Source organism: Microcebus murinus, chromosome 4, assembly GCF_040939455.1.
Source record: "Microcebus murinus isolate Inina chromosome 4, M.murinus_Inina_mat1.0, whole genome shotgun sequence".
Classification (NCBI taxonomy): Eukaryota; Metazoa; Chordata; class Mammalia; order Primates; family Cheirogaleidae; genus Microcebus; species Microcebus murinus.
This window is the reverse complement of record NC_134107.1, coordinates 87854749-87879302: the sequence shown is the minus strand read 5'-3', so window position 1 is coordinate 87879302 and position 24554 is coordinate 87854749. Positions and strand designations below refer to the sequence as shown.

Sequence of the window (24554 nt, the reverse complement as noted above, 5' to 3'; positions counted from 1 at the left end):
ATGTCTGAAAAAGTAGCCCACGTGAGCACTAGAGATTTAGTAGAAGACTGAGGTGGCTGCTCTGGGTGCTTGGATATGAAGTGCCTATGGCAGCCTCACAGAATATCCCTGTGGCTTAATTAGTTCTCCAAAAGCTAAATGAGTGATTTTCCTCTTGTGTCTGGGAGGAGTACAGACCTAAGCTGAGCTGGAGTTGGCAAGAGGCCCCACACTTGCCATTACAAGTCAATGTGGAAGTGCAGCCATGCCTTGTTTGGGCAAACCAGGATGTCATTGAATGCCAAGGACAGAAAGGGTGGAGGGAACAATCCTGAAAGGGACAGACCTTAAGCCCAAAGTTTATGAAAAGATAACTGAATTTTGCTGAGTGGAGGTGAAAGTAACTGGATTAAAATTTCTTTCTTTTTTTTAAGACAGAGTTTCACTCTGTTGACCGGGCTAGAGAGCCGTGGCATCAGCCTAACTCACAGCAACCTCAAACTCCTGGGCTCAAGCAATCCTGCTGCCTCAGCCTCCCAAGTAGCTGGGGCTACAGGCATGCACCACCATGCCCAGCTAATTTTTTCTATATATTTTAGTTGGCCAATTAATTTGTTTCTATTTATAGTAGAGATGGGGTCTCGCTCTTGCTCAGGCTGGTTTCAAACTCCTGACCTTGAGGGATCCTCCCGAAGAGTGCTAGGATTACAGGCATGAGCCACCGCGCCTGGCCTAGATTAACATTTCTTCTGTGAGATAGAAATGGAGTGTTGGGATAAAAATGAAGCCTCATTAAGAGAAACAAACTTTTTCCATATCTGAATTTGTGGCTTTGGATTATAATTCCTACCACAATAGGTAATATAGTGTCTGGATATGGATTTATTAATAAAGAACTGCATCTTTCAAAAAGTAGCCCATCTTGGATTCTGAGGTGACTGTATTTCTCAAGACCTAGTCAATAGCTCCTTCTAGTGCCAGAATTGTAAGTGGAGCCATGTCTTGCTAAGCACAAGACTTGATAAAATAAACACATCTTCCTTTCTACAAATGCCCACAAGCCCCAAGAGGGATTTTCTACAAGTTGACTTTTGGAATATTATAATATTATTTTAACACCATGAAAAAATTGGAAAATAAAAGTTTCAGAGAAATTAACAAAAATTGGGGGGTATTAGATTCATAATACAAAGATGTTTGATGATATTCATTTTTTTTTTTTTTTTTGAGACAGCATCTTGCTTTGTCTCCCAGGCTATAGTGCAGTGGCATCATCATACCTCACTGCAACCTCAGACTCTTGGGCTTATGCCATCCTCCTGCCTCAGCCTCCCAAGGGGCTGGGACTATAGGACTACAGGCACACACCAAAACACCTAGCTAATTTTTCTATTTTTCGCAGGTGTGGTCTCGCTCTTGTTCAGGCTGGTCTCAAACTCCTGGCCGCAAGTGATCCTCCTGCCAGGGCCTCCCAAAATGACAGGATCACAGACGTGAGCCACTGTGACTTGCCATGGTACTCACTTCTAAGTTCTCCTATAATAAGCAACTTCCATCATAGTTAAAAACTATTGGAATAACTCATTGTACAGGGTTGAACAATAATATTTTAAAGTCCTAACTCCTGGTACCTGTGAATGTGACTTTATTTGGAAATAGGGTCTTTGCAGATGTGATCAAGTTAAGACGAGGTCATATTGGATTAGGGTGGGCCCCAAATCCAACGACTGGTATACTTATAACAAAAGAGGACACAGAGAAAGACACTCACACACAGATGAGAAGAACACATGGACATGGAGACAGAGATTAGAGTGATGCATCTACAAACGAAGAAACACTAAGGATTTCTGGCAACTACCAGAAACTAGGAGAGAAACATGGCAGTCCCTAGGAGAGAACAGACAGTCCCTCATAATTGCAGAAGGAGCCAACCCTCCTAACTCCTGGATTTGGGCCTTCTAGCCTCCAGAATTGTGAGAGAATAAATTTCTGTGGTTTTAAGTCACCAGTTTGTGGTAATTTGTTACAGCAATCTTAGGAAACAAGCACAGATTTTTATAACAAGGTAATCATTGTCATAAAGTGGTAGAAAACCTGGCTGAACTATGTTCCAGTGTTGGATGGAAAGCAGAAATTGTAGGCAATGAACCTGGATATTTAGCTGAGGAAATTTCCAAACAAAGTATGAAAGACAAAGCTTGGCGTCTCCTCCCTGCGTATGTTAAATTGCAAGAGAAAACAGATAGATTGAGGTAAGAACTGCTAAGCAAAAAGGAACCAGAACTTGATGATTTGAACAATTCTCGGCATAACTATACTGCAAAGGGTAAGAAGGTATGCTCTGAAGAGCACACCAAGTGTTTGGATGTTTGTAAAGAGATTAGGCGTGTGATTTAAGGATTGAATCAACCATCTCAGCAGAAGCCAGAAATAGAGACGGGGTTATCCAGGAAGGATCTGTGGAGAACACTCATGCCCAATGGCGTGGATCCCCTTGGTAGCCACAGAAAATTGACAAGATTTTTGAGAACTGTGTACCAGCAGAAATGCTGCTAGCCTGGATGGAAAGGGACAGAGACAGAATAAATTGAAGGAGGAAGGACTGACTCCCAGGGCAGAGCCAGGCATGCAGAGGCCACAGGGGCTGGGCTGCAGGCCCAGAGGCCAGGGCCAACTGCACCCCCTTGGGCCTGAGGCCAAATGGAGCCAGAGAACTATTTATGTCTTGAAAACTAGTGAAGTTTTCCCTGCTGTTTTCCAAACCTGCATGAGATCATGACCCCTTTAATTCATTGCAAATTCTGCCTTTCATAATGGAAACGTCTATCCTGTGCCTGTCCCACTGCCTTAGTCCATTTGTGTTTCTCTATCAGAACACCTGAGACTGGGTAATTTATAATAGAAATTTATTTCTCACATTTCTGGAGGCTGGGAATTCCAAGATCAAGGCACCAGTATTAGGTGTCTGGGGAGGATCTTCCTGCCAGTCCCTGCATGGTAGACGAGCAGAGGGGCAAAAGGAGTCTACACTAGTTCCCTCCAGCCCTATTATAAGACATTAATCCATTCATGAGGGCAAAGTACTCATGGCCTACACACCTCTTAACACCACAACAATGGGGATTCAGTTTCAGCACGAATTTTGAAGGGGATACATGCAAACCATAGCACACACCATTGTATCTTGGAAGCAGAAAACTTGTTTTCTAAATTCACAAGTGCACAGATTGCAATTTTGTCCCAGAATGGATCATACGCAGATTCTCACCAATACCTGATGTACATGATTTTAGATGATGAGATTTGGGAATTTTTGAGTTGATAGTTACATGAAATTTTGAACTTAGAGGTAATGCTGGAATAAGTTAAGACTTTTGAGGATGTTGGGATGAGGTGAATATATTTTGCATGTGGGGTGAATAAATTTTAGGGGTCAGAGGGTTGACTGTAGGAGGTTGAAATATCCCCCTCAAAGTTTATATCCACCCACAGCATCCGAATGTGACCTTATTTGGAAACAGGGTCTTTGAAGATGTAATTAGTTGAGATCGTACTGAAGTAGGCTGGGCCCTAAATCCAATGTGACCGGCATCCTCGTAAGAAGACAGGGAAGATGGAGGTAGATATTGTAGTGCTGCAGTGAGGAGCCCAGGAATGCTGAAGATCGCAGCAACCACCAGAAGCTAGAAAGACACAAGGAAGGATCCTTTCCCTGGAGTCCTCAGAGGGAGCAGCATGGCCCTGGTGACACCGTAACTTCAGACCAATAGCCTCTAGAATTGGGCAACAGTAATTTTCTGCTATTTAAGCCACCCAATTTGTGGTACTTTGTTACAAGTCTTTTTTTTTGATACAGAGTCTCACTGTGTTGCCTAGGCTAGAGTTGAGTGCTGTGGAGTCAGCCTAACTCACAGCAACCTCAAACTCCTGGGCTCAAGCAATCCTACTGCCTCAGCCTCCCGAGTAGCTGGGACTACAGGCATGCGCCACCATGCCTGGCTAATTTTTTCTATATATTTTAGTTGGCCAATTAATTTTGTTTCTATTTATAGTAGAGACGGGGGTCTCGCTCAGGCTGGTTTCGAACTCCTGACCTTGAGCAATCCGCCCGCCTCAGCCTCCCAGAGTGTTAGGATTACAGGTGTGAGCCACCGCGCCCGGCCTGTAATTTCTTTATATATTTAGCGATCCAGGCAGTCCTCTGTAGGTTTTTTTTTTATTTGTTTTTCTGAGACAGTAGTCCCAGTTACTTGGAAGGCTGAGGCAGGAGGATCAGTTGAGCCCAGGAATTGGAGATTATAGTTAGCTATGATGAGGCCACTGCACTGCAGCATGAGTGACAAGAAAGATTCTGTCTCTAGAAAACAAACAATAATGTTTGAAAGATTTAGGAAATATAGATATTTATGGAGTAAAACACAGGAGGCAGGAGAGGATGAGATTCAGAAAAAAATAAAATAGTTGGCCTTCAGTAAGAAGTGAGACAACTTCCTCCCGCACAAGTAGGCAGAGGAAGATGTACATTATTAGAGGTTAAGTTGAGAGGTGGAGGAAAGGCAAGTTATGAAACAAGGCCTATTTTCTTTGCTTATTTTTTCAAAGCAGGATCATCTGCTGAGAATGAAGGAGGTAAGGTAGAATAAGGGAAAAGTAAATTTAGCAGCCATGGAAAAAGGACCATGTAAAAGATTCCCAAGTTCCACTCTTTCTTACAGGCACAACCGTGGTCTCCTAACAAGGAATGTGAACTTTCAAACCTAGCTCAATGCAAAGTTGGCTGGCTGTCTCCTTGGACCTATGTCCTTATGGTTCCTATTGCTCACCTTCAACCATCAACCACTGGTGAAGAAAAATTTAATTAGTATTAGCCACCTCAGTAATCACAGTATATTAATAAGAAAGAAAATACTGCATTTCCTTATTACATGAAAATAGCAAAAGCCGTTAACACCCAGAGAAGTCTTCTGTCATTCTCTACATAAACAAGTAGAACAGATCTAAGTTTGGATCAGCACTCTTTTTTTTTTTTTTTTTGAGAAAGAGTCTCGCTTTGTTGCCCAGGCTAGAGTGAGTGCCATGGCATCAGCCTAGCTCACAGCAACCTCAAACTCCTGGGCTCAAGCAATCCTCCTGCCTCAGCCTCCCGAGTAGCTGGGACTACAGGCATGCACCACCATGCCCAGCTAATTTTTTCTATATATACTAGTTGGCCAATTAATTTCTTTCTATTTATAGTAGAGACGGGGTCTGGCTCTTGCTCAGGCTGGTTTTGAACTCCTGACCCTGAGCAATCTGCCCGCCTCGGTCTCCCAGACTGCAAGGATTACAGGCGTGAGCCACCGTGCCCGGCCTGCATCAGCACTCTTGACATTGGGCCATGACCAATCCACAGAGCCAGCTAATACTTGCTTTACTCACTCTAGACCTCATTATTAAAGAATTTTAGTCCTGGGTGTGTGAACCCTTGAAACTTATACACAGAACTGTTTACCTCTTTATGTGCATGGCTTTTGCTCTAATTGGAATCAGATGTTCATGAAAGTCTGGGATTTCTCAATCGTCACCTCTGCTCCAGATTGCACACTGTTCAAAACAGTTCAATGACATAAACAGTCCATTTGATTGTATAGCCTAGAATGGGGATTGGAAATAAAGCCTTCCCATTTAAAACTTAAAATATTGAACTCTACTGTTCTCAGGTACACAGGCTCTCATTCATTTAATCATACTTTGTGCCAGACAGGTTTCTTTTTTGCATTGTTTTAGCAGGGCTGGATCCAACTTGATATTAGGGGACCTTTTCCAAGAAAAATAATATAAAAATACAAATATGAAATTCCTAGAGCCCCTCCCAGGACCTTGGCACCTGTGCCAAGTTAGGAGGCCCAAAAGCTTAAACTTAACAGTAAATCTGTTTGGGGCTTTTTTTTTTTTTTTTTTAATTTTAGCGTATTGAGGGTACAAGTGTTAAGGTTACATATATTGCCCATGCTCCCCCTCCCCCCTCAAGTAAGCGCTTCAAGCGTGTCCACCTGGGACTTTTTTTTTGTTTTGCTTTGAGACAGGGTCTTGGTCTGTCACCCAGGTTAGAGGGCAGTGGCATCTACCTCAAACTCCAGGGCTCAAGGGATCCCCTCCTTCAGCCTCCTCAGTAACTAGGACAAAAGACATATGCCACCAAGCCTAGCTAATTTTTTTATTTTTGTAGAGAATGGTTATTTTGGGGTCTTGCTATATTTCCCAGGCTACTCTTAAACTCCAGGCCTCAAGTGATCCTCCTGCCTCAGCCTCCTGAAGTGCTGGGATTATAGGTGTGAGCCACAATGCCTGGCCTTAAATTTCTTTTAAATGTAGTTCCTCTGTGCAATTAAGTCCCTATATGCAATTCCAAGTTTTCTATATTCAGTTTTTTGATTAAATTGTTCATCTGATGACTGCTATTATTGAGCATATCTGTCCATCCTCATAACCTTATTACTTACACTATCACTAGCTTTGAAATAAGCATTTCACAAATTTTCAAATATATACAAAATGTGAAATGATTTCTTTTATATATTTTTTATTTGATACAAAATTTTGTTATGACATGGCCTATCTAAACTGACGAATGCATTATCTGTTTTAGGTTTGAAATTTATGACCTCTTCCAGGTATTACAGCCACATGCTATCAGTTGAAAAGCTACATTCCTGATTGCTTTATTTTGAACTAGAATTTGAGAATCTAAAACACATAAGTGGGTTACTTTTTATACATCTGATTCCTAAGGCTGGCTGTGATTTACTATTAATGTTTTACCTTGGAATATAAAAATATACCTACTATACAAATTTTAATTAAACTCAGAAATTATTTTATAGTAGAACATCAACATTTTCTGGATAGGTGAAAGCTTTTATATTACATTTTTATTTTGCAAGAAAATAAATTATACAACTTAAAAAATAAAATCCAAAAATTAAGCAGTTCATCAAAATATTTCAGCCTACTGCATACAGAAACTGCTACCATTTAAAATTGTACAGCATTATCATCTCAGTATGTAGTGGCACACATTCAAAATCGTATAGACCATATGAGGATAGATTACAACTTAGGAACTCAAATTTGTTCAACACTCCAGACGACATATAGTGTAGATGACAGGAAAGCTCTCATGTAATGTTTATTTCACAAACATGACCTTGGAAGAATTTATAAGACAGCATCCCAGTCATTTACATGAAAATAGAAAAACCAGCTTGAGTTTAAGATAGCAAATCTTTCTGTAAAACTAGCAAATCTTTCACCCAAATTGAAGTTTTAAAATTTGCCCTTTGAGTGGGGCTAATGACATCCTACTGCAAATAATGCAAAATATCTTTTAACTATTCAGGTCATATTTTGTATTAAATTTAATAAAAAGTAAAAATAAAACTAACATTTCATTTTTGGAAATCTTAACATTTATGCACAAAATAAGAGCAAGAGACTTAAATAAACAAGTTGACAGAATTCAGGGACCCCTCTAATAAATGTAAAAATTGGAAGACTTCAGAATTTATTTCAAGATCCTCATTAAATCACTGGAGCAGTAATGTTCTAATACTTATCCCACTGTAAGCATCAAAATTGTTGTATATTTTCACTCTGTAAATTTTATTTCATGTCTACTTAATCTGGCAATGAGATGGCAACAAGGTTAACGTTGTCCAGATGTTTCCATCTTTAAATTAGGTGAATGTTCAAAGCTTAAGTTAACCTCTGAAGCATCCTATTACCATGCTACTCATAAAAAAAAAATTAAATATATATGTGTATATTTTGGGGTGGGGATTTTCTTTTCCCTTAACTATGTCAGGTTTCATCCCTGCTCGTATAGCACTAATTTTAAGTGCACACGTAGAGACAAGAGACCTGATAAAGGATATTAACTGTGATTCTGAACCTTTAGCAAATTGCTAGTAAGATTTTTTCATTCCTTTTTTTTTTTTTAAATTAGCAAATCTACTGTCAAAGTATTTAAAGAAAATTCAATAATACAGGCACCTTGTCAACTAAATGGTTTCCATAAATACCAAAAAGTAGTTAAACTTTTGTATATATAACAAACAAAAGTGATGAAAACTGTAAGTTTACAGTATATTCTGCTGTTCAATCCCCAAAATACAATTAGGACATAATTAGCTATTAAAAAATTTATAAAATTTAATAGAAAACTTTCTATGGATTTAGTGTTACCTACCCACTTTTGAATTAAATTTGCCTTTATAAATCAAAACGTCATGGCTCTCATTCTTAAATTAAATGAGCAAAAAGATTAGAAATTCCCAAGAAGTACTGAGAACAATTATGGTTCAAAATAACACATCCTAAATTTTAAAAAATGGCCTGTAATTTTTCCTCCCAATGTTTCCTCCTTTGGCATTCTTGTATTGGAACAAGGAAATATGCCAATACCAAACTATTTGTTAAACATAAGGGCCACTATTACTACAAAATTATTTCTTCTAAATTTCAAATGTATCCATTGTTAGCAGTCATCTAATTAGAGAAAACAGTGAGCACTAATTTTAGTTTAATTCATCACAAGCATTTTGCTTGGTCTACTAATTGACATATGCTACCTTAAAGAAGCAGCATAAGATCTTAAATTATAAACAAAATTCCAATTTCCTATGAGTTTCAGTACAGGCATTTAACTATAATCAGCAAAACCTTAAGTGTTTTAAATTTACTTTCCTTCCTTTCAGGCAAGCAGCTCACAAAGCCTCTTGGGATTGGTGACAGGTTCCATGAAATGCTCCTAAAAGCACTCTGCTATCATATAATACTGTATGCCTTTCCGTACTCCATTTCCTACTATCTTCAAAACCATATTTTAAAAATATTACTTAACACCAAACAAGATATAAAATAATTTGCAAGAAAATTTGAAATGTGCACCACAATGAGTAAAAATCCATGTTGAGGCATTCTTTCCCAATGGGGAATAAATTTTTCTGTTTTAAATTGTTCAAGTCTTCAAGTCTTAAAATTTCCACTACTCTGGGTTATTCAGTTGCCAGCAACTAATACGTTGCTACTTTGGATTGACTGAAAGGAACATGGTAAATGTTGCCTTCTGAACATTTTAAAAATGTTTATTTTTAAAATATATAAATATATATGTACATATATTTGGCAAGTTTACTGCTCATATTAAGATTGCAACAATTTTGCTTATGCTATTCAGGTCTTATGTTGTGGTTTTTCTCTTCCTCGTAGGTGACTGATACTTAATTATTACCTTTTAAAAGAAAATGTCTTTCTTTCCAGAAACCTGAGGCTATAAATCCCTAATCATGAGACTTTAAAATACCAAAATAGTTCTACGCTACAGATTAAGAGATCAATTACATAACTGCACCGTATCAGAGCAGGAGATCTCTGCATTGTTTTTAATAACTTTAGATATGGCATAATAAATATTAGGTATATAAATATATTAAGTGTGTTACCAAACACACTTAATATGTTTGTTTTGCTATTTGACTCTGCAATCATAATGACCTATCTCCACACATTTTTTTTAAACAATTGAAGCAACAATATAAGCTTCACTTTTTCAAACAAGCTGTCCAGCCATATAAGATTTTTTAAAAAACTCATCATTTAACAACAAACAAATAAAACAGCAGTCTCCTGCTTAAAGAAAACCAACATTTGTAAGTTAGAAATATTTAATACCATTTTTAGGTCACCATTAAAATCCAGTTATTATACTGAAGCAGTGTCTGAACAAACAATTTGATACCCTAAAATACTTATCTTCACACATCTGCCCTCTCCCAATGTTGTGTTGACCAGCTCACTCTTTTCATCAAAAGAAACCAACAGTACTATTTCTAGTTTTAATTGCATTTTTTTAAAACAAAAGATAACAGCATTTTTCAGTGCATGAATATCTGAAAATCCTTCCATGTGCAAGTACATTTTTCTAAGAGAGGAAAAAAGAGAAAAAAAGCAACAAGAACCCCGCCCTCACCCTTCCCAACTGTATTTCTCCTGGTGGGTATAAATCAAATTTACTTTTAAAAGTTCATAATGGGCTCTTCATGAATGCAAGTTTCTCCACAAAACAGCATGCTGTTAAAGAGTGTGCAACATGAAGGGAATGCCATCATGCTAACTAATGTGATTGGCAAAATATAGTTGTTTTGTAAGGTAAGGCAGAGATTTTAATATTTATGTAATCAAAGTCCAAATAAACCTTTCTCCAGCACAAACTGTTACAACTTTCTGCCCAAGCACTCCAAAATTTGGGTTCTTAATATTGTCGATGATATTCAAAGTTATGCCATATATATGAAAGTGTTGATATCAGATTCATCTCTTCTGATGTATTTGTGCTCTATTAGCCACTCAATTTGCTCTTTTATCATTTTCTTTTGTGGCAAGAACATGTTTTTCAAAATTTCTACTAGTTCAGTCTGCAGCTGAGCATTACTAATTTTCTTTCTCATTTTCATTATTTGTATGATTGCTTCCTAAAAGACAAAAATAGAAATGAAAGAGTATTAACATATTAAATATCTTAAGTACAAGTAAATGCGTCCTCTACCCAACATCTACCCAAATGAGTAACCATAACTAGGGGATTAACCTTGAGACCAGTGTCTTTTACTTAACAAATAAAAATTATTTCCCATAACCTCCATGCTGAAAGAAAACTACACCCAATGTTTCAACACATTTCCTTTTGTTCTCTTTTTTCATACCATGTACATTCTTAAAATTTACCTTACCTGTGAACATGATACATATATAACCTGGTGCTGTGTTAAACATGAATTAAGATGCAACAAACCTTTATCTGCAATTTCCCCCTTGTATTCAGTTATTTCTTTGTGTGGTAGCAGAGGTACTTGGTGTTTGTTTTAAAAATCAGTTAAGTACAACTCTTGATATATTTACCAGATTAATAAATTATATTTGCTATAAATATTATCTTCAGTTGTACTGATTCAATTAAATGTTTTTAACTTTTTTTTTTTGAGACACAGTCTCACTCTGTTGCCCCGGCTAGAGTGCCGTGGCGTCAGCCTAGCTCACAGCAACCTCAAACTCCTGGGCTCAAGCGATCCTCCTGCCTCAGCCTCCCGAGTAGCTGAGACTACAGGCATGCGCCACCATGCCTGGCTAATTTTTTCTATATATATTAGTCGATCAATTAATTTATTTCTATTTATAGTAGAGACGGGGTCTTGCCCTTGCTCAGGCTGGTTTCGAACTCCTGACCTTGAGTGATCCTTCTGCCTCGGGCTCCCAGAGTGCTAGGATTATAGGTGTGAGCCACCACGCCCGGCCTGTTTTTAACTTTCTAAGTGGATAATTTTCATCTAGGTCAATTCTATCAATATTTTCCTTGATTTCTTTAACTGCTATTAATAACAGGAGTTATTTGAAAATTATTAAATATTCTTTTCTCTTTTATCTTTTCCACTGTAAGCTCTCTCATTAGTCAACAAAAGGCATCTGTCTGTCCTGGCAGAGATTAGGGTCTGGATAGAAAGAAGGAAGATGGAAAATCTGTCCCTTGAGATAATCTGCACTCCTGAATCTCCCACAGTTCCCACGTCACAGATGGAGTTTAGAGCTAATGTGCCTGCCACAGAGCCTTACTGGCAGGGTAGGGTGATCCTACAATAGCAGAGGATAATTACAGTGAATCTTGTAGGCCAAGGGTCACAGAGAACTTGTAGCAGACTCTCAGAGGGCTCAAGAACTCAGTAAGGCCAGGGTAAAGGTAGCTGGAGCAGAAAAGAGCCACATGGCTCTTATCAATTAAAAAAAGAACAAACCATAAGTTCATCCACTACAGTAGTGTATGTCTGCTGGTATTAGCAATAGATACCAACAGGATGCCAAATTCCCTAAGGTGACAGATAAACCACTCCATGGCTGCCAAGAGCAAGAACCCAGGACACTATCACAATTATACAGATATGATGATCCCTTTACTGTCACTATCAGGTCAAGTAATCCCTCTCACCTTCAATATATCCTAGATGCCATCTATGAAAATCAAACAATGGGCTGGGCGTGGTGGCTCATGCTTGTAACCCTAGCACTATGGGAGGCAGAGGGAGGAGGACAGCTTGAGGTCAGGAGTTCAAGACCAACATGAGCAAGAGCATGACCCCATCTCTACCCAAAACAGAAAAAAATTGCCAGTTGTGGTTGTGTGGCACATTAGTAATCCCAGCTACTAGGGAGGCCAAGGCAGGAGGCTTTAGCCCAGGAGTTTGAAGTTGCAGTGGACTATAATGGCACCATTGCACTCTACCTGCGGCAACAGAGTTGAGACTCTGTCTCAAAAAAAAAAAAAAAAAAGGAAACAATGGGGATAGGTGGAATAGGATTAAGAAGAAATAAGAAAGTCTGAGCATTACTTAAAGAGACAGCTTAGATTGGGCATAGTTATGGCCAATAATTTATCAGATTAAGTAAGACAAAACACAAGACTTTCATTTTGTCTGCACTTCTTATGTTATGACTACACTTACCATACCATTACACAGTTCAACTCAATAATCCATCTGGAATTAAGAGTTTAAGCCAGGGGTCCTCAAACTTTTTAAACAGGGGGGGCCAGTTCACTGTCACTCAGACCGTTGGAGGGCTGGACTATAATTTAAAAAAAACTACGAACAAATTCCTATGCACACTGCATATATCTTATTTATTTATTTATTTATTTTTGAGACAGAGTCTCACTTTGTTGCCCAGGCTAGAGTGAGAGCCATGGCACCAGCCTGGCTCACAGCAACCTCAAACTCCTGGGCTCAAGCAATCCTCCTGCCTCAGCCTCCCGAGTAGCTGTGACTACAGGCATGCGCCACCATGCCCGGCTAATTTTTTCTATATATATTAGTTGGCCAATTAATTTCTTTCTATTTATAGTAGAGACAGGGTCTCACTCTTGCTCAGGCTGGTTTTGAACTCCTGACCTGGAGCAATCTGCCCGCCTCGGCCTCCCAGATATCTTATTTTGAAGTAAAAAAACAAATGGGGCTGGGCATGGTGGCTCACGCCTATAATCCTAGCACTGTTGGAGGCTGAGGCGGGCAGATTGCTAAAGATTGGGAGTTCAGAACCAAGCTGAGCGAGACCTCGTCTCTACTAAAAATAGAAAGAAATTAATTGACCAACTAAAAATATATATACAAAAAATTAGCCGGGCATGGTAGCGCATGCCTGTAGTCCCAGCTACTCGGGAGGCTGAGACAGAAGGATCACTTGAGCCCAGGAGATTGAGGTTGCTGTGAGCTAGGTTGATGCCACGGCACTCACTCTAGCCTGGGCAACAAAATGAGACTCTGTCTCAAAAAAAATAAAAAAATTTTAAAAAATCCAAAAAATCAAACGGGCAAAAACACCCACATGTGGTCCTCGGGCTGTAGTTTAAGGACGCCTGGCTTAAACTATGACTATATCCTGATTTTTCCACCCAAACAGTAAAATTTCCCAACACCTCTTATTAATTCATTTCCTTTCAATGGGTCATGGAAATTACTTCCTTTATTGCATAAGTTAGTGATATGGTGCTATGACAAGCACCATGGGGTGAGGTTTAATTCTAGTTGTTTTCTTCAATTAATCTTCTTGACACACCATTTTATTTTTGTAGATATTTTAGTATATTTTAACATCTGGCAAGGCAAGTTCCACCACACCAACACCTTATTCTTATTTTTCTAAGTTCCTCATTTGCTCTCATCTATTATTCTGATAAAACTGAGAATCAATTTTTAAAATTTCAAAAATATTTTGAATTTTTAAAATTCAAAATATTTTTTAAATACTTGAATTTTTAAAAATTGTGTACAGTGGCAAATCTGGTTGAATTTTTAAATGAAATTTAGTGAACTGGGTATTAATATGGGAAAAATTGACTTTTTAAGTTACTCAGCTTTATCATGAAAGAATATAGTATCTCACAAAGCTAGACATAAGAGTACATACTGTCTGACTTCATTTATATGAAGACCTAGAACTAGCAATACTAATCAATGATGCTAAGAATCAGCTGGTGTAAAAGGGAAAACTGGTTGGATAGGAGACATGGGGAAATTATATTAGAATGATAGAAATGTTTTATATCCTTTTTTTTATGTTTTGTATCTTTAATTGGGGTGATGGTCACACAGGTATATACATTTGTCACAACTCACTGAGAATTTCGCTTTGCAATGTGCATTCCACTGTATGTAAATTATAACCCAAATTTTAACAACAAAAAAAGAGCTCAATCTATTTATTCAAATCTCATTTTGAATTTCTCAGTAAAGGGCCCCACTCTCTTTATACTGGTCCTACACAGTACTTAAAAAAAAAAAGTCAATGAATTTTATAGTTTCTCATTTTATTTTCCCCTTATTTATTGCTGCATGGAAATGCAATTACCTTTCATTTAGTCATCCTTTCTCTGCTACTTTGTCATATTATATGATCTATAAGTAATAAAAAATTTTAATCTTTTCCTCATTTCATATTTTAGTGCACCATTTCAAACACAAACTGATTTAGTGCAGAGAGGCAATCAATATTAAATTTAAAAAGTCGAAAAACTTGGTTTTAAAAAAACTATTTCTAGGCTGAGCATGGTGGCTCACATCTATAACCCCAGAACTTTGGGAGGTGGATGTGGGAGGACTGTTTGAGCCCTGGAGTTTGAGATCAGCCTGAGCAAGACAGTGAGATCCTGTCTCTATACAAAATTTAAAAATTATCTGGGCATGGTGGCACGTGCCTATAGTCCCAGCTACTGAGGCTAAGGTGGGAGAATCGCTTGAGCCCAGGAGTTTGAGGCTGCAGTGAGTTACGATGGTGTCAACGTACTCCAGCCTGGGCAACAGAATGAGACTCTGTCTTGATTAAAAAAAGACACGTTTGAAGCTCTGACTCCAGGGGGGGAAGCGGGAGAAAGGCAACACACACACAGGTGTAACCTAAACATTTGTATCCCCATAATATGCTGAAATACAAAAAAATTTTATTTTTTTTTTATTTTATTTTATTTTTTTTTTTTGAGACAGAGTCTCGCTTTCTTGCCTAGGCTAGAGTGAGTGCCGTGGCGTCAGCCTAGCTCACAGCAACCTCAAACTCCTGGGCTCAAGCGATCCTCCTGCCTCAGCCTCCCGAGTAGCTGGGACTACAGGCACGAGCCACCATGCCCGGCTGATTTTTTTTTATATTATATATATTAGTTGGCCAATTAATTTCTTTCTATTTTTATGGTAGAGACGGGGTCTCGCTCAGGCTGGTTTTGAACTCCTGACCTTGAGCAATCCGCCCGCCTCGGCCTCCCAGAGTGCTAGGATTACAGGCGTGAGCCACCGCGCCCGGCCAAAAAAATTTTATTAAAAAAAAAAAAGGAAAAAAACCACAGAAACTATTTCTAAAGTTAAAACAATCATACATTAATTTAAATTAGTTTTTTTTACCATGTTTAGAAGGTATCATAATTCTAGCTTTAAACTATTTTCTAAATATTTAAGGGCCTCACTATGTTGTCCAGGTTGGTCTCAAACTCTTGGCCTCAAGCCATCTTTTTGCTCCAGCCTTCCAAAGTGCTGGGATTATAGGTGTTGGCTACCATGCTCAGCTTTAAACTATTTTTAAGAGAAAGAATGGTTATTAGAGAACTTCTTTGGTTCTAAATAAAAATAAGTTTCCTAATTTTACATTACAATGGAATACAATTTTAAATACTTCAATCCTACAATTTAATTTGTTGCTGAGATATATGTATTCAGGTAGGGTCAAAAGGAGACATAACCTAAAACCAAAAACCAAAGTTTTACCCAACCAATAGAATAGAATCTACTGGAGACCACCAAGCCAAACAAGTATCTTTTTCAGCAGCTAAGAGATTTATATCTATATAATTTTTAAATTCCAATAAAATAAAAATTAGCTCATTTTTTAAAAAAGGCTGAATACCTACATGCTTTTAAATTCAAAAACGGCTTGGGAAGAAAAACCCCAAAGTTTTTCAAAATTTAAACATTCTTTAGTATTACAAACCTGGGTTCTTAATATTCTTAGTTGAACTATTCCTTCATTCTCTTCTTCTCTCATCCTTTCTGTAGTGAGCTGCAAGCGTCCAATCAAGTTGATTTTACCCCTTTTCTGAACTTTTGCATTTTTTCTACAAAGAAATGAATCAAGTATTTCACAGGGAAAGGGCTTTAAAGTGTCATATTAATAATGCAACAATGTCTGAGCAAAAAGATTTAGAAATATTCTAAAAGTATCCAGAACTGTTTAAAGGAAAAGTGACAAATCATCAACATACAGCTTTAAAACAAACTCTATCATTTCCTTTAAACACGATACAGCCTCTATTAACAAAATATAAGTAACTATACTCACTGTAATAACTAAATATAATTTATATTGCCATGAAAGTCATTAGCTAATTGAAGATATATGAAGTATGATTCAGCATTATCATCTAACTGGATCTTACGAAAACAATGCTTTGCCTGGATGAAGTTCAGTGGAAAGGATGTTTACTTCAAAAATGAAAAGCAATACACTATAATGTCAGACACCAAAAAATGTATCCATGAAAGTACAGTGAAGAAGTAAACATCTCCAATTCATTAATATTTTCAAAACAACTAAATGACAAACTTTAGAGCGATGACAGTATACAGTTATATTTTAAATACTATGTAAGGAAAGTAATTGTTTTGCTAAAAACAAAGCACTAAAATTCAAACAAGTTATTTTTACTTTAGATCAACCAACATATAAAGCTTACATTAAACTGAACTCCTGGTTCACTGAAAAGAGGGTACCTTCTGTAAAGTCTTTGGGTGAGTTAACTTGAGGTTCATACAATAAAACTTGCCGTTTGAGCTTTGGGAAAGCTACTAAAGACTGAGAACAAAGAGAAAACAATTAGCATTGATAAACAGTCTAAGATGCTAATATTAATTGTCCAACATAGGCAAGAAAGAATTATAAACACAAATTCAGAATATTTATTTGGTACTTCTGTGACTATAACAATATAAATGCATAATGAAGAGAGGAGGAGGAGGAGAAAAGAATGAGTTGTGAGGAAGCAATAAATGCTCTCTCTACAGTAAGACAAGATATTGCAATTGGTCATATAGGACTATTTCCTCCATAGGTAATAATTTATTTTGAAACTTTCAAGAAGTCTATGGAGTAGAGGTAAAATGTAGTTATGAGTAGGAAGCCAAATTTTTCTAACTCTTAGATTTTTGGTCATCATAAAATTTTGAACACACTCTCAGTATAAAAATTAAATACATGTCTTTGGTCACATTCCTTATGGGTAACATCTAAATACCAAGTCAACCTTTCTCTCCTTTTTGGGGGTCCTTTCTTTGTCTTGGTAACTTGTCTATTTTCAATGTCTTTTTTCCATAAGTACCTCATTCGTGTAGTCTTCTGAGTTATAAGTCATTTTGAGACTGTTAGGAATTCAAAAATGTGTATTTACAAGCCAATCACATATTTCCTATGTGAGAGGATACAATTTTAAGAACAAAAAACATAAAACAAACCAACCAACCCATAAAGTCCTTCTGAGCTCAGCATCAGGGAGTTCAGTTGCAAGTTTCAGATTTTCAAAGCTGATTTTCTCTCTAGGTCTTTGGTTCCATGCAAACAATACAGCCAGCTGAAACGTGGTTACCTCCAAATCATATTGACCTACTTCATTCTTAAATGTTATCTACAATAGATAAAATAGGTTTTTAATAATTGAGAATCTCTTCATGATGATTACCATCTAATATAATATCTATGACAAGAGGTAATATGTGAAAAACACTGCTAGTTGTCTTCCAATATTGATCTATCTCTTATTTCACAATAATAAAATTTTAGTAGACCTTAATGACTACTCAGAAGACCAGCTTTCCCTGTAACAAAATGTGGCCATTTGACTGAGTTCTGACCAATGGAAGTGGTGGGGGAAACTTCTAGAAGTTGCCTTTAAAGGAAGGTGCATGTGCCCTCTTCCTTCCTTCCCTTCCTTTTGGGAGGAAGAATGACATAGTGGGGATCATATTGGATTCTGCAGACAAGGGCAATACCTTAACCATGATTGTATAGCAAGAAGCCTATGTCCCCAACAAATTGATAGAACAGATTCACTATTCTGCTCAAATTTTTACATGCGAGAGAAGCAAAATATATTTTGTTTAAGTAACTCTTATTTGGAGTCCTGCTAATATCACTCAAATTAATAGCTGAACTAACACACCATCTACTTACAATTCCATTTGACATGAGATGATGCCAATGTAATTTTCTACCACTATGATTTTTTTTGTAGAATTCTTCTACTTCAGGTATCAAGTCCTCCAGTTCAGTAGGAAGTGAGACAAAGACTTTCTCAGAACTTCTTGACCAGGCACCAGCATTCAGAATTTTTATATTAACTGAATCAGCTATAGGCAAGAATAACAGGAAATATAAAATATAAAGTAAATAATGTTAACAATGGATACAATTAAAAATAAATAATACAGGGTAAGCTTTGGCAAAAAATAAGACTGTAAAGATTTTATTATTAGAAGTTTCCTTTTGGGGCCAGGTGAGGTGGCTCACGCCTGTAATCCTAGCACTCTGGGAGGCAGAGGCAGGAGGATCACTTGAGCTTAGTTCAAGATCAGCCTGAGCAAGAGCGAGACCCCATCTTAACTAAAAATAGAAAAAATGGTGGTGTGTGCGCTGACAGTCCCAGTTACTTGGGAGGCTGACACAGGAGGATTACTTGAACCCAGGAGTTTGAGATTGCTGTGAGCTAGGCTGATGCCACGGCACTCTAGCCCAGGCAACAGAGCAAGACTGTCTCAAAAATAAAAGTTTCCTTTTATTTCAAAATAAGAATCTGTAAATCTAACATTCTGCTTTGATAGCTATCTCCAACAAATACGGACTTCATAACATCTTTGGATCTATTACCGCTGACATTTACTTTTAACTTAAAAGAAAACAAAGATAGTCTTTTCTTAAAAGTTTAAAAATATATACACATATGTAATTATAAAATAATACCTGGTAAAGCCAATTTATTATTTTTGTGCATTTCTTTAAAAGCTTGGTTCAAATCTTCAGATACTTTTATGTCCTGAAACATTCTAGCAAGCTTATTTACATAATCTGCTGGCATACCAACTTCCTACAAAAACCAAAGACAGAAGAGGTAGTAAATACATAATCTGTTATACTACTAGGAAAAATTTTACTGCAAAACTAAGTCTTAAGATGTTTTAATAGAAAATTTGTCCTCTTTCTCTTATTTATTAGAATGTTTATAGTCTGATATTTATTCTTAGAAACTAAATAGGATAATACAAGCAGTCCGTTTTGCACAATTGCAGAATGCATGACTTTCAGTTACCACAATATAGTTAAATAATACCGATTCCCCAATAACACAGCTCAACTTTCAGTTGCCACTATATAATAAATGTAATTGCATAAAGTACAAACTTTACTTCTAGCACCTCATTCCACAAATCTTAACAAAAATAACAGAAGCACATCATGATCCGTGACTAACCACAATACTTCTTTCAAAATCTACCAGTCATCTGTTTATTCAGTTCACCCACAGACAGCAAAGTGTGCAGTTCTATTGCATCCATGTCTTCCAGTGATAAATCCACATGACAATTTACAAAATAAATAATCAAACAAGGCCAACAAAACTGATAAAAGCACACCAAAGAAAAGTGATAGTGCTGGAAATGAAATTAAAATAGAACATATAGAAGAAAGCTGACTGGTTGTCAGGTTGATATTGCCAACGTTAAAGACTCTATAGATATGAAGGCATAAGAACTCTGTGAAGGCAAATTATCAACATAAATGATAAAAGTGGTAAATGACAAAAAGGATAAGCTACCCAAAAAGAAGTGATGCTGGCAAAAGCTTAACAGTAAAGGAACTCTGAGTATTTAATGACACTGAAAGCCCAAAATACAAAATGCTAGAAGCTGATCCAAACTCACAAGGAGTATGACAATTCTCCAAGGCATAGAAATGATGCTTATTCCATCATAAGTTACAAGACAAGAAGGTGAGTGCTATTCAAATTATTCTCTTTGTTTTAACAAAAACTTTATTGAGATATATAATTTATCTGCCATAAAATTCACCCTTTTAAAGTGTACAACTTACATTTTAGTATATTCACAGACCTGTGCAACTATAACCACTATCTAATTTGAGAACATTTTCATCACCCTAAAAAGAAACTCCATATTTATCTGCAGTCACTCTCCATTTCCCCTCCCAGCCCCAGCTCCTAGAAACCACTAATCTAATTTCTATCTCTGTGGATTTGCCTATTCGGGACACATTAGTGATAAGTGATCTTTTGTGACTGGCTTCTTTAACTTATCATTATAACATTTTCAAAGTTCATTGATATTGTAACATGTATTAGTATTCCATTTCTTTTTATTGGCAAATAATGTTCCATTATATGAATAAAACACATTTTGTTTACTCATTAGCTTACTGACATTTTGGGTTGTTCCCACTTTTTAACTATTAGGAATAATGCTGCCATGAACATTTATTTATCAGTTTTTATATACACATGTTTTCCTTTCTCTAAAGATTACCTAGGAGTGGAATTGCTGGGTCCACTCTACATTTAACTTTTTCTTTTTTTTTTTTTGAGACAGAGTCTCGCTTTGTTGCCCAGGCTGGAGTGAGAGCCATGGCGCCAGCCTAGCTCACAGCAACCTCAAACTCCTGGGCTCAAGCAATCCTGCTGCCTCAGCCTCCCAAGTAGCTGGGACTACAGGCATGCACCACCATGCCCGGCTAATTTTTTCTATATATATTAGTTGGCCAATTAATTTCCTTCTATTTACAGTAGAGATGGGGTCTCGCTCTTGTTCAGGTTGGTTTCGAACTCCTGACCTCGAGCAATCCGCCCACCTAGGCCTCCCAGAGTGCTAGGATTATAGGCGTGAGCCACCGCGCCCGGCCCTATGTTTAACTTTTTAAGGAACTTCCCAACAATTTTCCAAAGTGGCTACACCATTTTATATCCCCACTGGCAACTTATGAAGGTTCCAATTTCTCCTCTTCCTGCCAATATTTGTTATTGTCTGTCTTTTTTATTTTAGCTATCCTAGTGGGAGTAAAGTGGAATCTCCTTGTGGTTTTGATTTACATTTCAGCAATGATGTTGAGCATCTCTGCATGCACTTACTGGCTATTGGTATATCTTCTGTGAAGAGATATATATTTAAATCCGTGGCTCATTTTTAATTGGGTCATTTGTTGTTTTACTGTTCCATCTTAAATATTCTAGATACAGTATCAGATATACAAATTACAAATATCTTCCTAACTACACTTGATAAGATTTTTACAAATAAAGTTCTTTAATTCTAAAAGTCTCTTCTGTTTTAAATTACAGTGTACTAAATATATATTCGTTTTGTTATTTCTTCCTCTGTTCTATATATAACTGACAGTAAGAGTTTTGAATATTTTGACAAAAATTTTTAAGTCACAGAACAATTATTCTTTTTCTCATTATGCACAGTTTCAGTTGGCATAGTAATTTTTACTATCCCACACTGCCATGCAAAGAAGTTATCTATAAGTTAAAATCTATCTATACAGAAATGAAGGATATCCATTTTAATACTACTTAAATTCCATTAAAATGAACTAAAAGGAATGGACTCAAAACATTTTTATATGGGAATTAAATTATTAACATTGACTATCCTAAATAAGCAATCATATAAAGGTTCATTTTACCATATAGTATTTATTAATGTTATTTATGTATAAACATCTCTATAGTTAAGTACATAGTACTGAAATACCTTAAAAATGAAATTATTTGCCCTGTAGCCTATTTATTAATAAGGTCAGTTCAAATGAGAGCAGAGGTGCAAATGAGAGTGAAATACCGCGTTTCCCTGAAAATAAGACCTACCCATAAAAGAAGCCCTAGCAGGATTTCTAAGCATTCACACAATATAAGCCCTACCCTGAAAATAAGATCTTGTGATGGGCAAAGCTACACAGCGTATCTGCACAACCCATGTATTTTGTCGCTCAGCGGTAAAGAAAACGAGTAGCCCTTCTCATCTGCCCCATCATGACAGCTACTATCCCAGAGGTGACAGAAAGGTGCAGGCAGCCCCACCAATAAGGTCAGCTCCCCCTGTCAGGTCCCGGCCATCCTGTGCATGCTGCAAGCTGAGGCTCTGAGGGGAAAATAACACATCCCCTGAAAATAAGCCCTAGGGTGTCTTCTTGAGGAAAAATAAACATAAGACCCAGTCTTATTTTCGGGAAAACACAGTAGTACAAACAAAGCAAGAGAAAGGTGCTTTACTAAAAGTCTTTATTAAGAAAATTTACTTTCTTAGATATCATTTTATATTATTGATTCCCTATTTCTTTGACATTAATAGTTGTCACCCAAAATGCATTACTTAACATGTATATGAATCATGTACTTTATTAGAAAACCAAATATTTAAAAAAAATTTACTTACTCTTAGCCATTCTACCATATTTTCTTCAATTTCACTATCAGCAGAGATGTCTAATATAAGACGTCGTGTCAAATGAGCTTTGTGATACCTCATAAAAACATCTTTGTTTTGTACATATTTAAGTACCAACAGCTGTATGAAAAACAAAGTTACTTTCAATTCTTATATACTCTTAGCCATTTCTCTCATTTAGACCTTTCTATATCCCCCCAATTGTCAAAATTCAGAAATTTATATAGACATGTACAGATAAAGGCCTATTAAATTACCCATCTTGGGTAACTTTAAAAGTTAGCAAATGTGAGATTGTAACCAAATAACCTTTTAGTCCCTATAAATACCAGTTTTTAGATTTCATATAAAATGTGACAGTATTTTACATTAAAAAAATCAATGGTTCTTCCCCAATTTTCTCTTCTACATATCTCCTTCACTTTTTTTCTGCCACTAATCATCTCTCTGGTCCTTTTAGAATATACTTGGCCTATGTTTTTACTTTTTTTTCCCCCCTTCTTTGTGTTTCTGGACTTATATCATTATGGTGACAAATAAAAATGAAAGCAACTAACTCTTCTATTCTCATTTGTCCCTAGCTATCTATCTTGGGCTCTCAGAAAAAGGAAGGAGTAAAACACTCCCAATTTCTCAACTATCATTCCAAACTTATCGGTTTTACTTTCCCTTTTTAAATATAATAATAGGAGTTAGAATATTGCTTAAAAAGAATCAAGAAAGGAGAAGAATTAAATGGTATTCTCTTTCTGGCAGCTATAGAATAAAAATTTTCAGAGAAAACTAACTTCCCAGTAGAAGTCTTGGCATTGTCAAACTCTGTAACATTAGCTGGTTACAGATATACTTTTTATTATCATTATTATTATTGATACTATCACAGAAACTCCTATGAGCAAAATACACAGTAAGGTAATTGAAAAAGTTGAAATGCAAAAAAAATTATGTACCACTTCTTTAAGCTTTGCTTCAATCTCTTCAGAGGTTAGTTTTTTGCTTAATGGTGTTTTTCTTAGCAACATGTCACAGTAATTGGCAAGCAGCTCAGGGCATTTTGATTCAGGCTGAGTTTTTAATCCCACCCTAAAAAACAAATTAAAAGCAGTTGATGAAAAATGATCGATACTTGTAAAATTTTTTTCTAAAGCCAGTTTTTCACAAGCTAGTTTCTTATGTTGAATCTAGTCATCAGGGCTGGGACTAAGGTGAGCAATCAAGACAGCTAGCATAATTTATGAGGCACTTATTTTTAGGTTCCCCTAAGTACCAACACTGTACTTGCAAGACCCTAAGAGCAAGAACTTCCTTAAATTTGGCATTCTGGGTACCCCCTTGCCTCAGCTGAGTGCTGGCCTTACAAAGATCTTTAAAAGATTTTATTCAGATACCCACTACAATACTTCTGAAAACCTATGTAAATCCTTGGATATTTATAAGTTAACATTTATAAACATTAATATTTATAAGTTAACATTAAAAAGGCTGGTCTCAAACTCCTGGCCTCAAGCAATCCTCCTGCCTCAGCCTCCTGAGTAGCTGGGATTACAGGAGCTGAGTCACCATTCTCAGCTTCTTATGTTCATTCTTTTGTGCTTCTCTAAAAACATATATAAATGAATTCAAATTCAACATTTAAAAATTTATTTTGCTTATAAAATTTAAGTGTTATTGTCCAAGGACTGAGCTATCCAAATTATTATAATTTGGATTATAACTTTTTATTATTAATATGTTAAGATAACATTGTTACTTCAGTCTTTGAAATATATCCAATGTAACCTATATTCCATAGTGATGTGATATCTACCATCATCCATCTTAAAAGACTGTAAACAAATTCTTCTTAAACAATAAAGAACTTGCATCTCCATTTCACTTTCCTGACAAAATTTTAAAACTAATATATTGTATTTTTTTTTTTAAATAATTGAGATGGGGTCTTGCTATATTTCCCAGGCTGGTCTGAGGTCATCCCCCTGCCTCAGCTTCCCGAGTAGCTGCCAG

The 24554-nt window shown here is 36.6% G+C and overlaps 1 protein-coding gene across 3 annotated transcripts in view; it reads right to left on the bottom strand.

Annotated features, from left to right (window-relative positions):
• Positions 1 to 9481: 9481 nt before the first annotated feature.
• Positions 9482 to 24554, bottom strand: part of CUL5 (cullin 5) — a 96310-nt gene continuing 81237 nt past the window's right edge. For all 3 annotated transcript variants that reach the window (XM_076002482.1, XM_076002484.1, XM_076002483.1), the window contains 8 exons: positions 23501 to 23633; positions 22539 to 22670; positions 19054 to 19177; positions 18268 to 18443; positions 17561 to 17722; positions 16778 to 16896; positions 16036 to 16159; positions 9482 to 10493 (listed from right to left, as the gene is read on the bottom strand). In XM_076002482.1, the coding sequence (XP_075858597.1) occupies positions 10299 to 10493; positions 16036 to 16159; positions 16778 to 16896; positions 17561 to 17722; positions 18268 to 18443; positions 19054 to 19177; positions 22539 to 22670; positions 23501 to 23633 (1165 nt within the window). In that variant the 3' untranslated portion in view covers positions 9482 to 10298. The remainder of the gene's footprint in view (positions 10494 to 16035; positions 16160 to 16777; positions 16897 to 17560; positions 17723 to 18267; positions 18444 to 19053; positions 19178 to 22538; positions 22671 to 23500; positions 23634 to 24554) is intronic.